Source organism: Arachis duranensis, chromosome 7, assembly GCF_000817695.3.
Source record: "Arachis duranensis cultivar V14167 chromosome 7, aradu.V14167.gnm2.J7QH, whole genome shotgun sequence".
NCBI lineage: Eukaryota > Viridiplantae > Streptophyta > Magnoliopsida > Fabales > Fabaceae > Arachis > Arachis duranensis.
In genome coordinates this window covers 51,515,055-51,531,781 of record NC_029778.3, presented here as the reverse complement: position 1 = coordinate 51,531,781, position 16,727 = coordinate 51,515,055, and the positions used below count along the sequence as shown (strand labels likewise).

The window sequence follows — 16,727 nt, the reverse complement described above, 5'->3', positions numbered from 1 at the left end:
GTAAAAAATAAAAAAAACAAAGTCAAATAAAAATAAAAAAGACACGTTACATATTAAACATAAAAAACAGTAAAGGATAAAAAAAATTCATATGAACTAAAAAATAATAAAAAATAAAAATATAAAAGAGAATACTATACATTGTATAATGTTAAACAAAAAAAAAGATTTTATAATTTATTTTAGTTCTGTGAGTACTCTTTAATTTAATATATTTTGGACTGTAAATTTTTATTATTTATGACTCTTTTATTACTTATAATTATTATATAATAAAAATAAATAAAGTACAATAAAAATAAAAAACAAAAACAAAAAAAATTATACAAATAGTATATAATAATTACAACCAACAATATATATCATATGAACAATAAAAGAGTTTGATAAAAAAAATTTTGTAACTAAGAACATAGAAAGAACTACTACCGTGTGAAATTATGTGGTTATGGGTATCCTTTTTATAGAAGAAAGGAAGGGTACAGTTGATAGATATAAAATAAATTTGTTACCTAACTCTTCCAATGGTTATTAATTTTTCCAACGTGAACGCAGAAGCTTGAATTTTTAGCTTCTTGTGAACGTACGTTCACATGTGAAAGCAATTCTGGGTTAGGGGTTTCAAGAAATTGCCAAACATAACAATGTGACGTTATAAACACTGCCTATATAAACACTGCATATACCACATGAACTAAAACTCATCGACATATAAACACTGCCTATATTAGCTTTTATTTTAGAGAAAAAAAACACCAAAAAGCTATGACACTGGAGTTTTCTCAATTATTATTGTTGTTTCACTGAAATAGGGCTTTGTTGTAGTTATTATTACTATTGAAAAATTTTCAAGTGTATCAATACATCGGTATTTCAGTAATTTTTAATTGTTAATCTTAATTATAAAAAATATATACAATATATATAATTAAGATCAACGATTAAAAATCACTGAAACACCAGTATACCGATATACTTGAAAACTTTCTATTACAATTATATCGGTGGAATGGGAAACAATAATAATAATAATAATAATAATAATAATAATAATAGAATTAAAATACGAATAAAATCACTTGTACAAAGGTACTTTGGGAATAAAGAAAAATGGCCCTAAAACATATATGGGCCATTTGTGCTCTGTACTAACTACTAGGACACTTCTTTAGGGAACAAATTCTGGATCCCCAGAAAAAGAAAGGATATAAACTCAAATTTAGCAGTTTACTACAGCAAAATTTTCCAATATAGTCCTTGTTTTTAGTATACACTAAATACTATTAACTTGTCAGGGTAAACATTCAATATTTCATGATGGACTTGCTGCTTAACCTTTCTTTTAAGTGTGCTCTGACAAGTGAAGAATATGATCCATTTTATGATAGACTTGTCATATGAATTGGAATCAACAACCAACAGTAATCCACATTCGAAGGCTGCTATGCTAAGCATGAAACCAGCCTTTGAGGGTGTCCACCATGAACTCAATTTTATGAGACTCTTAGAATGGTTTTGGGAGGCACACATTAGTCAGATCATGCAGCAAAGAAGCATGAGTTTCCGCAGCTATCTCTACCTTGAACACCCAACCTTGACTTATATCCTGTACCAAGCTTGTTATGCCCTGAAAGTCATGTCACACAATTAGAATACAAGAAACAAAGCAAGGAGTAAAGAGGAAAACAAATGAAGTACCCTCTAGAGAAACATGATTGTATTTAGAGATGGACTGCCCTCATATTTATCAAGAACATGCGTAAACAATCCAAATGAAGGGATACGTGGGATATTTCGCACAAAATTCTCAATCAATTTGTCAGATATCCAAAAAGTTCAAAGAAACCACAAACATAGCAGAGAAAATGAGACAATGTCGAACCTTCGCATGGAAAGGCAATCGCAAATTAACAAAGCTCTAGAAGGCATACACACTCAATATGAGGTGTGTGTGGGAACATGTCAACTGGTTGTAGCCCTACTAGCTTGTAACATCCTTCTATATTCTGTTCTGCCTGCACAAAATCTTCAACTCAAATGGTTGAATCTCAAAGAACCAGAGCTAGCATATAAGAAAAATGACATACCACACCATGACAGAGATAATCAAGGTCACGTGCACATGTTGCAGGATTACATGACACGTATACTATGCGAGGTGCCTTAAGTTTTAGCAGGAATTTGATCAACTTCATGTGCATTCCTGGGCGATTCGGATCTGCAATAAATTCATAATGATGAGAGGTACAATGCATTGGGATCGAGCACAATTACATCAAATACTGGAAATGGATGATCTTCAGTTCAAAAAATGCTTTCAATGGAAATGGAAATTGTTTGTCAGACTCTTGAAGCAGAAACAACAAAATATGCTAGTTCCTCGCAGTAGCATACAAATTAGTAAAACACAATTGATAATTTTTCATTTACAGAACACTTCTCTCATTCTCTGCTTGTTTGAATGGAATTAAAAAATGATCAAAATGAACAACACTTGCCAAGGATAATCCCCATCAAGACTACAATCAAATAAATACTTAAAGCACAACCAAAGTATATATAATGAATAAATAAGTAGGATTTTAGAGGCCGAAATACCAGAAATGACAATGTCAGGTTTAGGAAAATTCTTCCCGAAATTCTCATCAATTTTGTTGAGATCCCCCTGGACAAATGTTGCATTGTGTATTCCATTTATCTCGGCATTAAGACGGGCATCTGCTATGGCTTGAGGAACTACTTCATAGCCATAGACATGTTTTACACTGTTAAGAGAAGTAAAAGTAAGTTGTGAATTTATCTTAACTATATGAGATACTACACTAATCTTAGTGTTTGACAATTTGACCTAAAATTGTAAAACCATTTAATTATAAAAAAGTTACCTATTGGCAAGTGCGAGACCTATGGTACCTGTTCCGCAAAACAGGTCAAGGACAACTTCTGAACCATCTCCCGTTATCCCAGCATACTCTTCAATAAGCTCATATAGAACCTCTGCCTACTAGGATAAAAATTGCTTATTTTTTATTTATTTAGTCTCATGGTTAAATTTAAAAATTAAAAAGGGAAGGGAAAAAATTGCTCTGCGGTAGATCCAGTATCTAAATATATAATAAAAAGTTTTTGTTGGCATATTGCAAACCTGATGAGTATTTGTTTGGAAGAATGAGTTTGCTGATATCTGGAATGTAAGCCCTCTTAAGGTCTCTGTTATGCATGATTTCCCATACAAAGTGTATTCTTCCTCGCCGACAGATGTATTACCAACAGAAGTATTAACATTGTTTATGATGCTCACCTGTCATTCATGCCCAAAACAAAAAATGACTAAAGCATTAAAAAAAATGTATACACACAGTTTGGAAACAAGTTAACAAGTAAACCATGGGATAATTTCTCCGAAAACTCTGTGACTGTTAGCTTTTAAATATGGAGTAAACTTTGCACTGGAAACAGGTTGAGGAACCACGTAGAACAAAAAACAACAATTCATACTCTCACTATATTTTATGGAAGTTTAAATGATAAGGCTGTTGTAGAAATCCTGAAGTTCACCAAGGGAAAAGCTTTGTTTGTTAGGTAGAACAACTTGGATGGTAAGAAAGCAGCAAAATGTGGATAAGGCAAAGTAGTTTGACAGAAGTAATTAGAAAACTTAATGCTAACCACTTCAGGAAATGCAGAAAGTTTATCAACTAGGAACTTCAAGAGCTCTGGTTTGTTGGAAGAGGTCACAAAATTAACCATAACTTCAGGATGACCAGTCACAACATCCCTGAAACAAAAATTGTATGTTATATTGATAAAAGACAAACCTTACAAATATAAAGGATGTGCTGTGTTCATAGATACAAGAACTAGAGTATCATATGTATATGCACTTAAAAGTTAAAACAAGTCAAGTTTAGATCACAAGACATAAATTCATATACCTTCCAGTTCTCAGCATCAAATGCTTAAGAAACCCTTTGTGTGAATGAACATCATAGGGAGAAAAATCGAGTTGAGGATCTCTCCAGCAATCCTGGACAGCTGCAAGAACCTATTCGTATTTTCAAGTCAAAAACGGAAGTAATCAAGATCCGAATTGAATGAACTTCCAAATTGCTAATACCTTATTAGCAGGATCACTTTGCAACAAGCACTTGTCAACATTCAAAACTTTATCGAAAAAACCAGGCACATGCAACCCTAGTGCATAATTATCACTACCAGCCTGCCTTTCATGCAATGATTCTTTAGGTAACCATTTGTAAGGACCAAATGAGAATTCCATCTGCATAATCAGGAACATAATGATTATCACCAAATTGCATCTACCTATAACACCATTGCTTTAAACAAGAAATGAAACACTAGAATCTGAACCTTATTTCTATAATGAAACTGAATATGACATGGAACAATTGGCTTCATAACACCTTCCAATTCGAGCTCTTTATGCGAAAACCTTCCAACATGCACCACCAACTCACGAACCTGGTCCTCCTTAGCTCTCAGTTGAGCCTCATAAGACAAGTTCTGTGTCTTGCATCCTCCACAATGGGAAGCATACTCACAAGGGGCATCAACAATATCACGTGGAGGACTAATAGTCTTCACCTTACTTACCTGCTCTTCTTAACCAAATAGAAAAGAACCCTAATTCATCAAAATCAAAATTTCAACACAACTTAAGTTGAGATTTTTCTAGAAGAAAACGGGGCACCTCAGCGTAATTTCCCTTCTTGCGGGTGACACGGCCAATGAAACGCTCACCGGGTAGAGCACGGTCGCACATGACGACGAAGCCGGTGTCAGTGACCTTGCAGAGACCCTTCCCTTTGAAAGCGAGGGACTCGCACACCAACTCCAGGGTCTGCCCTCGCTTCGGGAAATACGAGGAACTGTTGCCATTGGTGGTGGTTATGGAGCTTGCGTTGCCGTTGCGTTCCAAGTCTTCTTCTTGGGCGAGAGAACAAGAGAGAGTGGAGAGAGAAAGAGAAGATGAAGCTCGAAACTTTGGGATACGCGGTGGCAGATGCCTGAAGCAGTGGCTTGAAATGGTCGCCATTTTTTCGCGTTTCGGCAGCTGAACTTGCTCTGCACTACGCAGAGAAATGAAACTGCCTAGTGTTCGGGTTGTGGCGGTTTTGATTTATTTATTTTTGGACACTTGGGCTTAAATTTGTATAGTACGGTTGCTTTCAATTTTGCAAATTCTTTTTACAATTGAAATATTTCACGGTGGAATCTATTTGATGAAGCTCATAATAAGAATGAATAATTAATTATCTGAAAAATTGTGGATTATTTTCTAATATTTGTTCCAATATATATGGTCATTGCCAATGATCTCAAATGACTTCACTGTGAATGTAATAGATTTACAAATAAGGTATGTGTGAAGCGGAAAGCATGATGATATGATGTGTGTTATAATTCATCATGGTGTTTCTCCTTTACCACTGGCAAGTCTTGATGAATTTTGAGAAGATAGTTAGCAGCTAATGAAGCATGAAGTGCAGCTCCATAAGGGAGTGCATCTTCGTTTACTTTGAAATGGGGAGAGTGTGGCGATTCGAGGTGTTCAACCGCCGTGTTCTCCATTCCAAGGAGGAAGAAGTAACCGGGAATGACCTGTTGGTAGAACGAAAAGTCCTCCGATCCCATCAATGGTTGTATGTCAATCACTTTATCGCCGCCGAGCACGCTTCCGGCTACACTTTGGAAATAGTCATGCAATTCTGCATGGTTTACAGTTGGAGGGAAGAAAGGCTTGTCGTCCAGAAAGCTGACCGTTGCATTGCACCTTTGCACGGAAGCTTGCTTAGTAATAACCTGCACAAATGTTGGAAAAAATCAGAAGAGAATAGTATAGGAAGATAAAGATATGTTTGTTTTGCATTTTATCTTCTGTTTCCATTTTCAGTGTTTTCTAAAAACCAGTGAAAACAACCTGAAACAAAAAGACAAACAAAAAGACTTTGCAAAAGCTCAACAGAGTTTCTAATGTGAGTAGATCTAAGTCTCTTTCCACCATGACCCTAACATGTGAAACTTATTAGGGAACTCAAATCCCTTCCTAGTCCCTAATACACTGCTATGAGAAACATACAGAAGATGGTGAATTGATGACCAGAAAATCATATCACATTTCTCTGTGACATACCTGCTCAATCCGCTGTCTCAGTTGCATAAAACTCCCTGTTGAGAAAGCTCGGAAAGTCCCACCGATTGTGACAGAATCTGGAATAACATTGAATGCACCACCTCCTTGGAATTTCGCTACCGTCACAACCTGTGGGGGTATGTTTTATGTGTTTTATGTCAGAAAGACAAAGGAGAATGCTTTTCTAGACAAGGAATTACATCTGGAAAAATATTTTTGTTTTATTTTATTTTTTAGTTTTTATATTCAATAGTCTTTGTGAAAAGATGAAGTTATGGAATGTTTCCCAACATTTTCCCCTTCAAAAAACCAAGACAGTGGACATGACAGTGTGACTCCAACAATCTCTACTCTTAAATAACTCATAATAGAGGTTCATAATGCCTTTGTAGAATGCTAAACAAACACAATGTCTCAAATTAAGCAAAGTAACAAAAGGGTGGAACTGATACTTCGAAATTAAACTTAAATAAGAATGTGAAAGCAAAGGAAGCAAATCATAGATGAAGAAATTGATTTGCAACCTTATCTTTGTCTCTGCAAAATACTTGATGTGGTAAAAATTGATTGTTTTAAGGCAGTAATTAAGGATAAAATAAGATCAAATATGAACAAATAGCATGACCAGAAAGGAAGAAAATAAGTTTACCTGCGAATCCAGAGGATCAGCCTCGCGAGAAATTATATGTTGTAAGCTAACAATCACATTAGAAGCTGCCAATATGGGGTCTATAGAATGCTGAGGAATGGCTGCATGACCTCCCTTGCCACTTATTATTGCTTCAAAGAAGCCACTTCCGGCAAAGAAAGAACCAGATCTAGATGCCACTACGCCTATAGGTAACTTCGGTGCGACATGCAATCCAAATATGGCAGAAACATTTTCTAAGGCTCCAGCATCTAAAATTTCCTTAGCCCCTCCACCTCCTTCCTCTGCAGGTTGAAAAACAAGAACTACAGTTCCCTACAGAAAAATATATGGAATGATATCACGGATACATAAATACATAAAACCAAAAAACATGCCAATTTAGAAAAAAGAATGGTTAGCCATAATGCTCCTAGATGATGCGTTTGTTACAATAACAACAATCATGGATGTATTAATAGAATGGTCGCAGCAATCTTGGCATGTATCAAACACATAACCATGTTTGACATTTACATATGCATTATAAAAAAGACAGTAACTTTAACAGCAGAGCCACAAACATTCTTGAGATTTAGAAGATGGCAAACTGGAGAGTAATGACCACACACACACATTGTAAATGATTTGAAAAATCAGTTTATCAACAAAACATATAATTATTTAGGGAGCACAAAAAAAGGGGGGATCAAAACACACACTTGGATATCTTTTTCATGCTCTTTGAGGATCTTTGCAGCACCAAGAAGCATAGCAACATGAGCATCATGACCGCATGCATGCATCTTGCCTTGCACTTTACTCTTGTGCTCCCATTCCACCAGTTCCTAAGGTACACATATCCCAAACATCAAAAAACAATAAATATAAATGGAAATATAGATGAAACAGTTGCCGCTTAGTACAGAACATTTAAACATAGACCCACAAATTGGAAAAGAAGACTTTATTTTGACTAAAACTTGAAGACCTTCTTGGCCCAAAAAAGGAAGGAAAACCAGGATAAAATTCATAATCCTCTTTTTTTTGGCAAAAAAGAAAAAAAATGAAAAAGTCAAAATCATTCAACAAACACATGGTGAGCATAGATATGAGAGAGAGACTAAGAGATGAAATCTACTAATCTAGTTGAGAACCTGCATAGGGAGAGCATCCATGTCAGCTCTAATTGCAACAAAAGGAGGCTTTTTTGTTCCTATGAAAGCAATAACACCTGTTACCGCAACTGGGTATTTGTATGGGATCCCAAGCTTGTCCAATTCGGTCCTTACAAGCTCACTTGTCTTAAATTCCTCATACCCCAGTTCTGGATTCTCATGAATCTTCCTCCTGATCTCAACCATCCAATCAAATACCCAAGGTTCCTTCGCCAAATTCAGAAACTTGGAAGAATCTGAGGCTGCCATGATGGGTTTTGTTGTTGTTGCAGCACCAAACAAATGAAATATGATGAACAAGTTGACCCATTTGACCAAACCCATCATCATCTTCAACTTTGATCTTATTGAAGTGGGTCTGAGTTAGTGAATGAGAGAGAGAGAGAGAGAGAGAGAGAGAATCAAAGGAAGCAGAGGATGAAGGGTAGGTGCTAATACTATTATAGAATACCTGAAGTTTAATTGAGTTTTGGGTACTCTATAATTAAAATGGTAGTAAAAGCTTAATTGAATTTCAATAAATTAGCATTAGCAGGTGTGGATTAAACTAATAAATACTAGTTAGTAATAAGATGAAATGCTTAAATAAAAAATGTGGAACACGTGCCATTATGAAAAGGGGGCGGCCACTCGTGTCAATTCACGAGGACGGTACCGCAAAAGTTGCAGCACGTGACAATTTTCATTTTTTTCCAAAACGTTTCCCTAAGACAAGTACTGTAAATACTTCGTCTTTCTCTTTCTTTTTCTTAGTGCCGTTTGGGTACGGATCCTATGATAGGTACTCCATGTATGCATGTGATGGAAAAGAGGGTCAAAGATGTTGAATGTTTGGCTACACTCATCACTCACTATTCAGATGCATAATTAAGTTAAAAAAATCTTTGTATATTCCACATGTTAATGCCTATAGTTCCTTGGCATGCTTGATTACTGCATTGACTATAATAATAACGCCTCTTTTCATTTCATTGAACTATGGTGGCCGGCATCACACGCCGTTTCTATTACTACTATCTTCTTTCCACTTGAAACTATGTAATTGCTTTTCATGTTTGCTAAAGTAAACTCCTAAATAAAAAATAAATGCCTAGCATTCAACTTTTCTATTATAATTAGAATAATGCTATACGTACAATTTTTTTATTAATCAAATCTAGCTAAATAGATTTAACATAATAAAAATTAGGATAATTTATCTATATAAAATAAATGTGAGAAACTTTTACCTGATTACAACAATTGAAAACTGGTTACGTGTATGTCTTGTTTCAATTTTTATATAATCCGTGAGAACTAACCACCACGGTTTTCCAAATACACATAAACCATGCCTGACAGCAAAGATTTACGTGCAAAGAAAGCTGAACATAAATCGTGGAAAGCAGCCACTGTTTACTTTTGGAGAATGGAATATGAAAATCGTGGGTGGCAGTCACGGTTTATGAAGAAGATGGTGTGTGCATAAAATCTTAACCAGCCACGGTTTATGCATGAGCGGCTATGTGAAATTGGGTGGCTGAGAGAAAATTCGAGGAGCTTTATGTTTTAACGTTTTAATATGATTTGAATTGTATTAGTATATTTTTATAAATTTTAATCAATTTAATTTTATTTTTGAATTTAAATAAACATATTTGTATTATTTTAAATAAAATTTAAAATTAATATAAGTAAATTTATTTAAAATTTTAAATTTTAATATTTTAAATAAATATATTCTTATTAAAATTTTTTAAATTTAAATAAACGTAATCATATTATTTTAAATAAATATATTCTTTTAATTTGAAAATAATATAAATGTATTTAATTATCATCTAATTTTATCTTTTATTTCTATTTATCCTCAACATTTTAAATTATCATCTGATAATATCATTGAGTGGTATAATTTAATTTTTGAATTAATATGCCTATTTATTTTTTACTGAGTTTTTGAGATATTAGTACATATATATGTAAAGTTCACAATGTAATTGTGTTGGATGTCTTATATCATGTATTTTGACTTTAGACTACTTCAAATTACATTATAATCATTGAATTATAAATATAGTGGCCGAATGATGTGCAATAATATTAATAGTGGTTGATTATAATAAGCCATTATAATTTTAATAATTTTTTTATCTTAATGCGAAATTATAGTGTCCAAATTAAGTATATAAATAATTAACATATTAGTTTCAATAAATATCCTTGTAAAGTACTTTATTTTACACAATTACAATAACTAACTATAAGTTTACACATATCATTGATTTGAGGCCATAAACCACAAAACTCCTCGGATTCTCTCTCAGCCACCCAACTTCACATAGCCACTCATGCATAAACCGTGGCTGCCTCCAAGATTTTATGCACACAAAATCTTTCTCATAAACCGTGGCTGCCTCCCACGGTTTATGTGTTGCATTCACCGAAGGTAAACCGTGGCTGCCTCCCACGATTTATGTTGAGCATGAATTGCATGTAATCCTTTGCTGTTAGCCACGGTTTATGTATAATTTTGAAACCGTGGTTGGCTCCCACGGATTATGTAGAAAGTGAAACAAGTAAAAGTTTTCAGGATTTATTTTATAGAGGTAAATTGCCCTAAAAATTAGTTATATCTAACTTTATTTCAAATTTTATTATTTGATTTAATTAGACTTAATTTATAAAAAAATTTAGATGTGTAACTGTTTTGTCAATTTTTGTCAAATCGATGGTGGTTTGATTCTAATGGTTTGGAAGCAAAACCAACTCCTCTGTGCGAGTACCAGTTTTCTAGAAGTGCATCAAAGCGTCTTCAATTAGACAAGTTTTGACAATAAAAAATAGAATAAATTTGTAAAATTAATAAATGTAGATCAAAAATTAAAGTTCTTAAATAAAAACTAAATAAATTATGAAAAGAAAGATTTGCTTGAAAATTAAAAGAAAGACAATAACGATGATTTAAATTAAATTAAAAGACTAATTAAACAGAATGAAGTACGGAAAGATTAAATAGACAAAGGAAATAAAGAATACTGGAAGAATAAACTTAATTGAAATGTTAGATTTTACAGAAAAGAAAATGAATTGAAGAAGAAAGTGGAAGGAACCCTACATAAAGTGTAACTCGATTGCAAACTCAGGGAATCGCTGAGATGTGAGAATGCTTAGAGTGTTTTTTTTTTAGTGAAAGTTCCAACTCCTATTCCTTAACACTTCATAGTATTTATAGACTATCTTACATAACGGTTAATTTGATGATAATTAATTACAATTAAATGAAAAATCACAAATTGAAATGCAATCACTCTTTGTAACTGTTCTCATTGTGTGATTGTGGATATTTTCAATATTTTCCTCGTGTGATAAAAGCCACAAACTTTTCCGCTTCCATCAATACTCAAACAGCTCTTCAAAAGCTCTTCCTAATTCTTCAAATCGAGACTCTTACTCGATTTGACTTTTTCGATCGACAACATAATCGAATCCTAAGTTAGAGCTGATTACTTTCAACTTCATCCCAACCCTGTATCTTCTTCGAAAAGGCCATATACCTTGTTTCGATTCATCTTACTTGTATCAAAAATATTTTTTGATCAACAAATTTCTCCCTTGGATTAATGTGGTTGGCTTCGATATTACTATCAAATCAATAAAACACTTAATCCAAAAAACGTCAGTTTTCAAACCAATAATAATTGACATTTAAACTTCCCATTATTACTGATCCACTCGACACGTCTTTCAAGACTTACGTTTTCTCTTTCCACCACTTCATCTTCTTCACGAAGTTACCTCTATCTGTATCTCTTCCACAGTAACGGCTACAGCAATACTTTTAAATTTCACCATTCTTACTTCATTTGAGTCTCCTAAATTCATTATTTTCTGAACTTCGCATCAAAACTTTCTCACAAAAACCTCCAACCTTCAATTCTCCTCGACAATGGCTGGTTCCTCCTTCCGTACCACTACTCAAGATAAAGACCATGCCATTGCACCACCATCACCGCCAGTTCTTCGCATCCTTAATCAAATTAATGATGAAATTATTCATGACCCCCATCTTCAAACCAACGATAACAGGATTCTTATCCCTTTTACAATTGGTGCAGATACACATTGTTTTTTCGGGCCGATTGAAACTCTTGAAAGGGCAAACAAAAAGCTTCGTTCTTCTCAAATGCTGAAGGAGAAGATTTATTGATAAACCAAGCTTTTAACATTTCTAACTTTATCAATCAGAAACCTTTTCGAAACAACCCAAAAATTAAGCCTCGAGGGTTTGATTTTACAACTTGGTATCAACGCCTCGAACCCACAAAGGGTGCTTCCTGGGGAACCCTAGGAATACAAGAACTGTTGAGACTTTCTCACTTTTCACTCACTACACATCCTTGGATGATTGGAGCAGTGACATGTTTCTGGAACTAAACTACCAATAATTTCCACTTTCCTTGTGGAATGATTAGAATGTCTCTCCTTAATGTAGCCGCTATTACAGGGCTCTCGATAAATTTTTCAGACTGCACTCCTGACATGCAACCTCAGCATCAATACAATGTCACTTTCAGTGTCCATTACAGTGACTTCATCGCTCATAACATGGACGAAGATGGTACAGAAATCACTAATGATGAATATATAGCCTTTTTATTCTACTGGCTAAATGCAGTTTTGTTCTGCTCTTGAAGTGTTCAGATGTCAAAAATCTTCCTTCCCTTAGCTGCTCTTTTACATGAGAAAAAAGTTTTCAACTTGGCCAAACTTCTTCTCGGGCACATTTTCGAAGAACTTGGCTTACTTGTCTATGACCTCCGAGACAACAAAATAAACAACACAGGAGGTCCACTTTGACTTCTTCAATTATGGCTGACTGCTATTTTCGAAAATTACATGATAAAACCTGTAGGGGGTAGCACTGACAAACAACACATCGAGGGTTTTCGTTTATCCGAATACAAACCCAATTTCCTAGACACCCAATCGAATGAAGACAAATTTTGGTCTGTTTTCATCCTTTTCATTCTTGCAAAAATTTTGATAATGATTAACTCAACTTCACTCCTTTTTTACGCCGCAACTGCGGTCCTGTCTGGCTCGATCGTTTACTCTTTCCAAACACTAATAAGGAAAGCGATCTTGAAAATCGAACTTGGGCACATCTTTTGGCAGTTCAAGTGATACCAATAGGGCTGCCACAATACAAGAAAGAAAGATTCAAAATAACCTTGTATGCTCCCCATTTAATCGCAAGACAATTGGGCTTCTCTCATGCTATCCCAACTCCTCAGCCTCGACACAGTGAACCATTCTGCCAAATCACTCTGACTTCACAGGAAGATTTCAATACTTGTCTTTCAAAAAATCAAAAACGAAGAGACCGCTTCAACTTCTTGGTTTATGAACGCAGTTCATTTATCACTAAATCCTGTCTCGAATGGTGGACTGCTTATTACTCAAGATATACCCATACCTTAGAAGACATTCAGTAAACTGCTATTCGAACAGCTGTTACTAAAAATTCTCCAAAAAGATCACATAAAAGGAAAGCTAAAGCTGCTCGGCCACCACCACATAAGATCAAAAGAACTCCTACTAGGACTTCTCGCAGAGTAATCCTTCTATTCATGACTCTACTTTCAAATTCGAAACATCTTCTGAATATTACTCTTATGTACTTTTTCAAAACATAATTGATCTTGGATTTTTAACAGCTAATTTTGCAATCGTCAAGCGAGAGCGCGGATGAGAGTGAATCAGCCAATAAAGATTCTCTTGTTGTTTCCTCTCAATTGGAAGAGGCAGCCAATTCTGATCCTGGCACTCAACTAATACTAAGATCCAGAATTCCTCAGGTAACACACCTATCACTATACACTTCTTACTTAGTTTAAAATAGATCTTAAACTCATAATTGTGTACCTTTTATATTAGCCCATTAATGTTGCCCATGCTGCTTCTTTTACTGGAGTTCTCGATCAGTTAATCCCTCAACAACAAAATGACCCAGATCATTTCACATCACATGATTCAATTCAATTCACAGGATCTCTACAATCAATTCCTGCTCCTCGTCCACCTCTTCTCCACGCAACACAAGTGATTGACCTGACAGAAAATCCTCTGTAGCAATCTCCAAAAGGAACCCATCCACTTGAATCACCCTCACTCAACAATCAAGCTGCCCCAACTGAAGAGAACCAAACGGTTCCAGACTCTGATTCTGCTTCTAAGGCTGCTGACACCACTAATTCAGATTCTTCTCGATCTAAGGTTGTAGAAACCCCTCCAGAGTTGCAACCTGATCCTTCACTCCAAACTTCTCTAGGACCAAGACCAGAAACATCAAATGTTCCTACCACTTCAACCAGTGCTACTTTGGAAGATCTGACTTCTGTTTTAAATAAAATCATCCAAGAAAATAAGGTACTAGTACCTGCACCAACAATTTCAAGACCTACCACATCAAGGCCTTTGATCGAATTAGATTCTACCACTCGGGGACAACTTCGATCACTCATCAAGCTCTTGGATCATCCTCCTACCACCTAGGTTAATAATCCAATTCTCAATCAAATCTTGGCTGATGTTTTGAAATTCTCTTTTAAATTCCCAACCAACACACCATATTCTGCTTCGATTCAAGAATTCAAACTACTTCTCAATGAGAGTGTTGCGTCTTAGTTTCAACTTCAAGAAACTGAAAATAAAGAAGTCGTAGCCAAATCAAAAATAGACAATATTCTTGCAACTGCTCAACCCATTCAAGCTTCTCGTGAAGAATTTGATCTGAAAATCTCTCATGCTATCTCTGTACAAGCTTTCCATGATCAAGAAGAAGCAAGACTCGAAGTAGAATTGGCTCAAATTCAAAAACAACTTGCTACCATTCGCCAAAATCGAGCCACTATAGCCAAACCTCTTGCTGCAGCCCAACAAGAGCAGCATCTCCTTATCCAAAAACTTGTCTCACTCGATACCGAACGAGGAGAATATGAAAAATAACTTGAGAAAATTCAAGCTGACAAGTTCAAGCAGATTGAAATGCTTACACTCCTGAAAAACAAGAGAACAAAGCTGCGCTCTGATTTGGCAAAAACTATTGGCACCTTGAATCCCTTTTACTTATAACTTTATTTTTAATTTTACTTTGTAATGGTTATTATTTCTTAAGCTTTCCGTATATGTTAACTTTTTATGCTTGCCAACAATAGAAAAGTTTCAAGTATTTCCCATTAATCGAGTTAATCACTTTTCCCGACTCAATATCTTTAATCTAATAGACATTCCCAGAATATTTACCTATCACTTGAAAAGGACCTTCCCAACTATGGGACCACTTACCCAAAAATATCGATTTCTTTTCCATAGGTAAAACAACTTTCAAAACTAATTCTCCTATCTTAAAAGATTTTTCTTTGATTCGATGATTATAACTTCGAGCAATACTTTCTTTTTGTCAAATTACATTTTCAAGTGCCAAAATTCGCTCTGAATCCAATTCATTCAACTCATCAAACATTGCATTCCAATAATCATCAACAGGAAAATCATTCTGTTTCGATACTCTTAAAGTATTTAAATTAATCTCTAATTGCAATACTGCATCATGGCCATATACTAATTTATAAGCTGAAGTCCCTGTCGAACCTCTTGGTGAGTTTCGATAAGCCCATAATACTTGACTTAAAATCTCATGCCATGTTCGAGGCCTATTCCCGATATGTTTTTTAATCAAGCCTATCAATATCTTATGCGCTGCTTCTACTTGCCCATTAGCTTGTGCATAATAGGGAGTCGAAGTAACCATATTAATATTTCTTGAGGCCGCAAAATTTTTAATTCGTTGGCCAGTAAACATAGTTCCTTGGTCAGTACTTAAAGTTTGAGGAATTCCAAATCAATGGATAATATTTTTCTCGATAAAGTCGATTATCTCATTTTGACTAACTTCTACTAATGGAATAGCCTCAACCCATTTTGTGAAATAATCAATAGCCACCAAAATAAACTTGTGTTATTTCGATGAAGGAGGATGAATCAACCCAATTAGATCCAAAGCCCAACCTCTAAATGGCCAAGGCTTTATTATCGAATGTAATTCGGTTGCTAGAATTTGTTGTATCGACCCATGTTTCTGACATTCTTGACATGCCTTTGCATAATCAATACAATCTTTTATCATAGATGGCCAGTATACATGATTGCGATATAACACCCATCTCATTTTCTTTCATGCCTGATGAGCACCACAAATTCCATTATGAACTTCATCCAAAGCAATATTCTGATCTTCTCGACTCAAACATCTCATCAAACTTCCATCAATCCCTTTTTTATATAATTCATCAGCCAATAAAACGAAATTCATTGCTCGTAATTTTATTTTCTATCGACTGTGGTATTGGGATCTTTCAAATACTGAGCAATAGTCTTTCTCCAATCAGAGTCCTCCCACTAATTCATACATATCACTTCTCTTTCATTTGCTGGCAATAAAATTTGATGGATACTAGATAACTTCTTAATAGTTTCTGGGCTAATTCGATACCTCGAAGCAATTTGAGCCAACTCATTGGCAATTTCATTATGAATTCTAGGGATATGTACCAAAGATACCTTTCGAAAAGACATTAACAACTCCCAAGCAGTTACTAAATATTTCTGTAACGTCTCATTATTACATTTAAACTCCTTTGACAACTGCTTTAAAACCAACTGTGAATCACCTAGAATTTGAACCTCTAAAGCTCATTTGTCGATTAAAATTTCGAGACCTAAA

General features: G+C 34.8%; 3 protein-coding genes across 4 annotated transcripts; all 3 read right to left on the bottom strand.

The window, feature by feature from the left end:
- Window positions 1-1,038: 1,038 nt before the first annotated feature.
- Window positions 1,039-5,191, bottom strand: LOC107458979 (uncharacterized). Its single transcript, XM_016077194.3, has 11 exons — window positions 4,712-5,191; window positions 4,372-4,614; window positions 4,118-4,279; window positions 3,936-4,045; window positions 3,670-3,778; window positions 3,146-3,301; window positions 2,886-3,001; window positions 2,599-2,765; window positions 2,088-2,218; window positions 1,883-2,015; window positions 1,039-1,627 (listed from the first exon to the last, which is right to left on the bottom strand). The coding sequence occupies exons 1-10, from the start codon at window positions 5,054-5,056 to the stop codon at window positions 1,908-1,910; spliced, it is 1,647 nt and encodes a 548-aa protein (XP_015932680.1). The 5' UTR covers window positions 5,057-5,191; the 3' UTR covers window positions 1,039-1,627; window positions 1,883-1,907.
- An 82-nt stretch (window positions 5,192-5,273) lies between these two features.
- On the bottom strand, window positions 5,274-8,474 carry LOC107458980 (IAA-amino acid hydrolase ILR1-like 4). Of its 2 annotated transcripts, XM_016077195.3 has the most exons (5): window positions 7,940-8,474; window positions 7,505-7,630; window positions 6,804-7,118; window positions 6,155-6,283; window positions 5,274-5,823 (listed from the first exon to the last, which is right to left on the bottom strand). In XM_016077195.3, exons 1-5 carry the CDS (start codon window positions 8,288-8,290, stop codon window positions 5,419-5,421), a joined length of 1,326 nt encoding a protein of 441 aa, XP_015932681.1. In that variant the 5' UTR covers window positions 8,291-8,474; the 3' UTR covers window positions 5,274-5,418. The 2 variants fall into 2 exon arrangements, with proteins under 2 accessions (XP_015932681.1, XP_020983582.1); XM_021127923.2 differs by lacking the exon at window positions 7,505-7,630.
- Window positions 8,475-15,404: 6,930 nt separating this feature from the next.
- On the bottom strand, window positions 15,405-15,755 carry LOC107458938 (uncharacterized). Its single transcript, XM_016077152.1, has one exon. The coding sequence runs from the start codon at window positions 15,753-15,755 to the stop codon at window positions 15,405-15,407; it is 351 nt and encodes a 116-aa protein (XP_015932638.1).
- Between the last annotated feature and the right edge of the window lie 972 nt (window positions 15,756-16,727).

Bases quoted from the DNA above. Each gene is read 5' to 3' on its own strand.
- LOC107458979 (XM_016077194.3), bottom strand. From the start codon at position 5,056: ATGGCGACCATTTCAAGCCACTGCTTCAGGCATCTGCCACCGCGTATC. The intron at 4,280-4,371 runs GTTCAGATTCTA...CTGATTATGCAG, and splicing joins AGTTTCATTATAGAAATAAG to ATGGAATTCTCATTTGGTCC. The intron at 2,016-2,087 runs GTATGTCATTTT...GATTTTGTGCAG, and splicing joins ATTATCTCTGTCATGGTGTG to GCAGAACAGAATATAGAAGG.
- LOC107458980 (XM_016077195.3), bottom strand. From the start codon at position 8,290: ATGATGATGGGTTTGGTCAAATGGGTCAACTTGTTCATCATATTTCAT. The intron at 7,631-7,939 runs GTTCTCAACTAG...TGTGTACCTTAG, and splicing joins TGGATGCTCTCCCTATGCAG to GAACTGGTGGAATGGGAGCA. The intron at 6,284-6,803 runs GTAAACTTATTT...ATACCCCCACAG, and splicing joins CTGATCCTCTGGATTCGCAG to GTTGTGACGGTAGCGAAATT.
- LOC107458938 (XM_016077152.1), bottom strand. From the start codon at position 15,755: ATGGTTACTTCGACTCCCTATTATGCACAAGCTAATGGGCAAGTAGAA.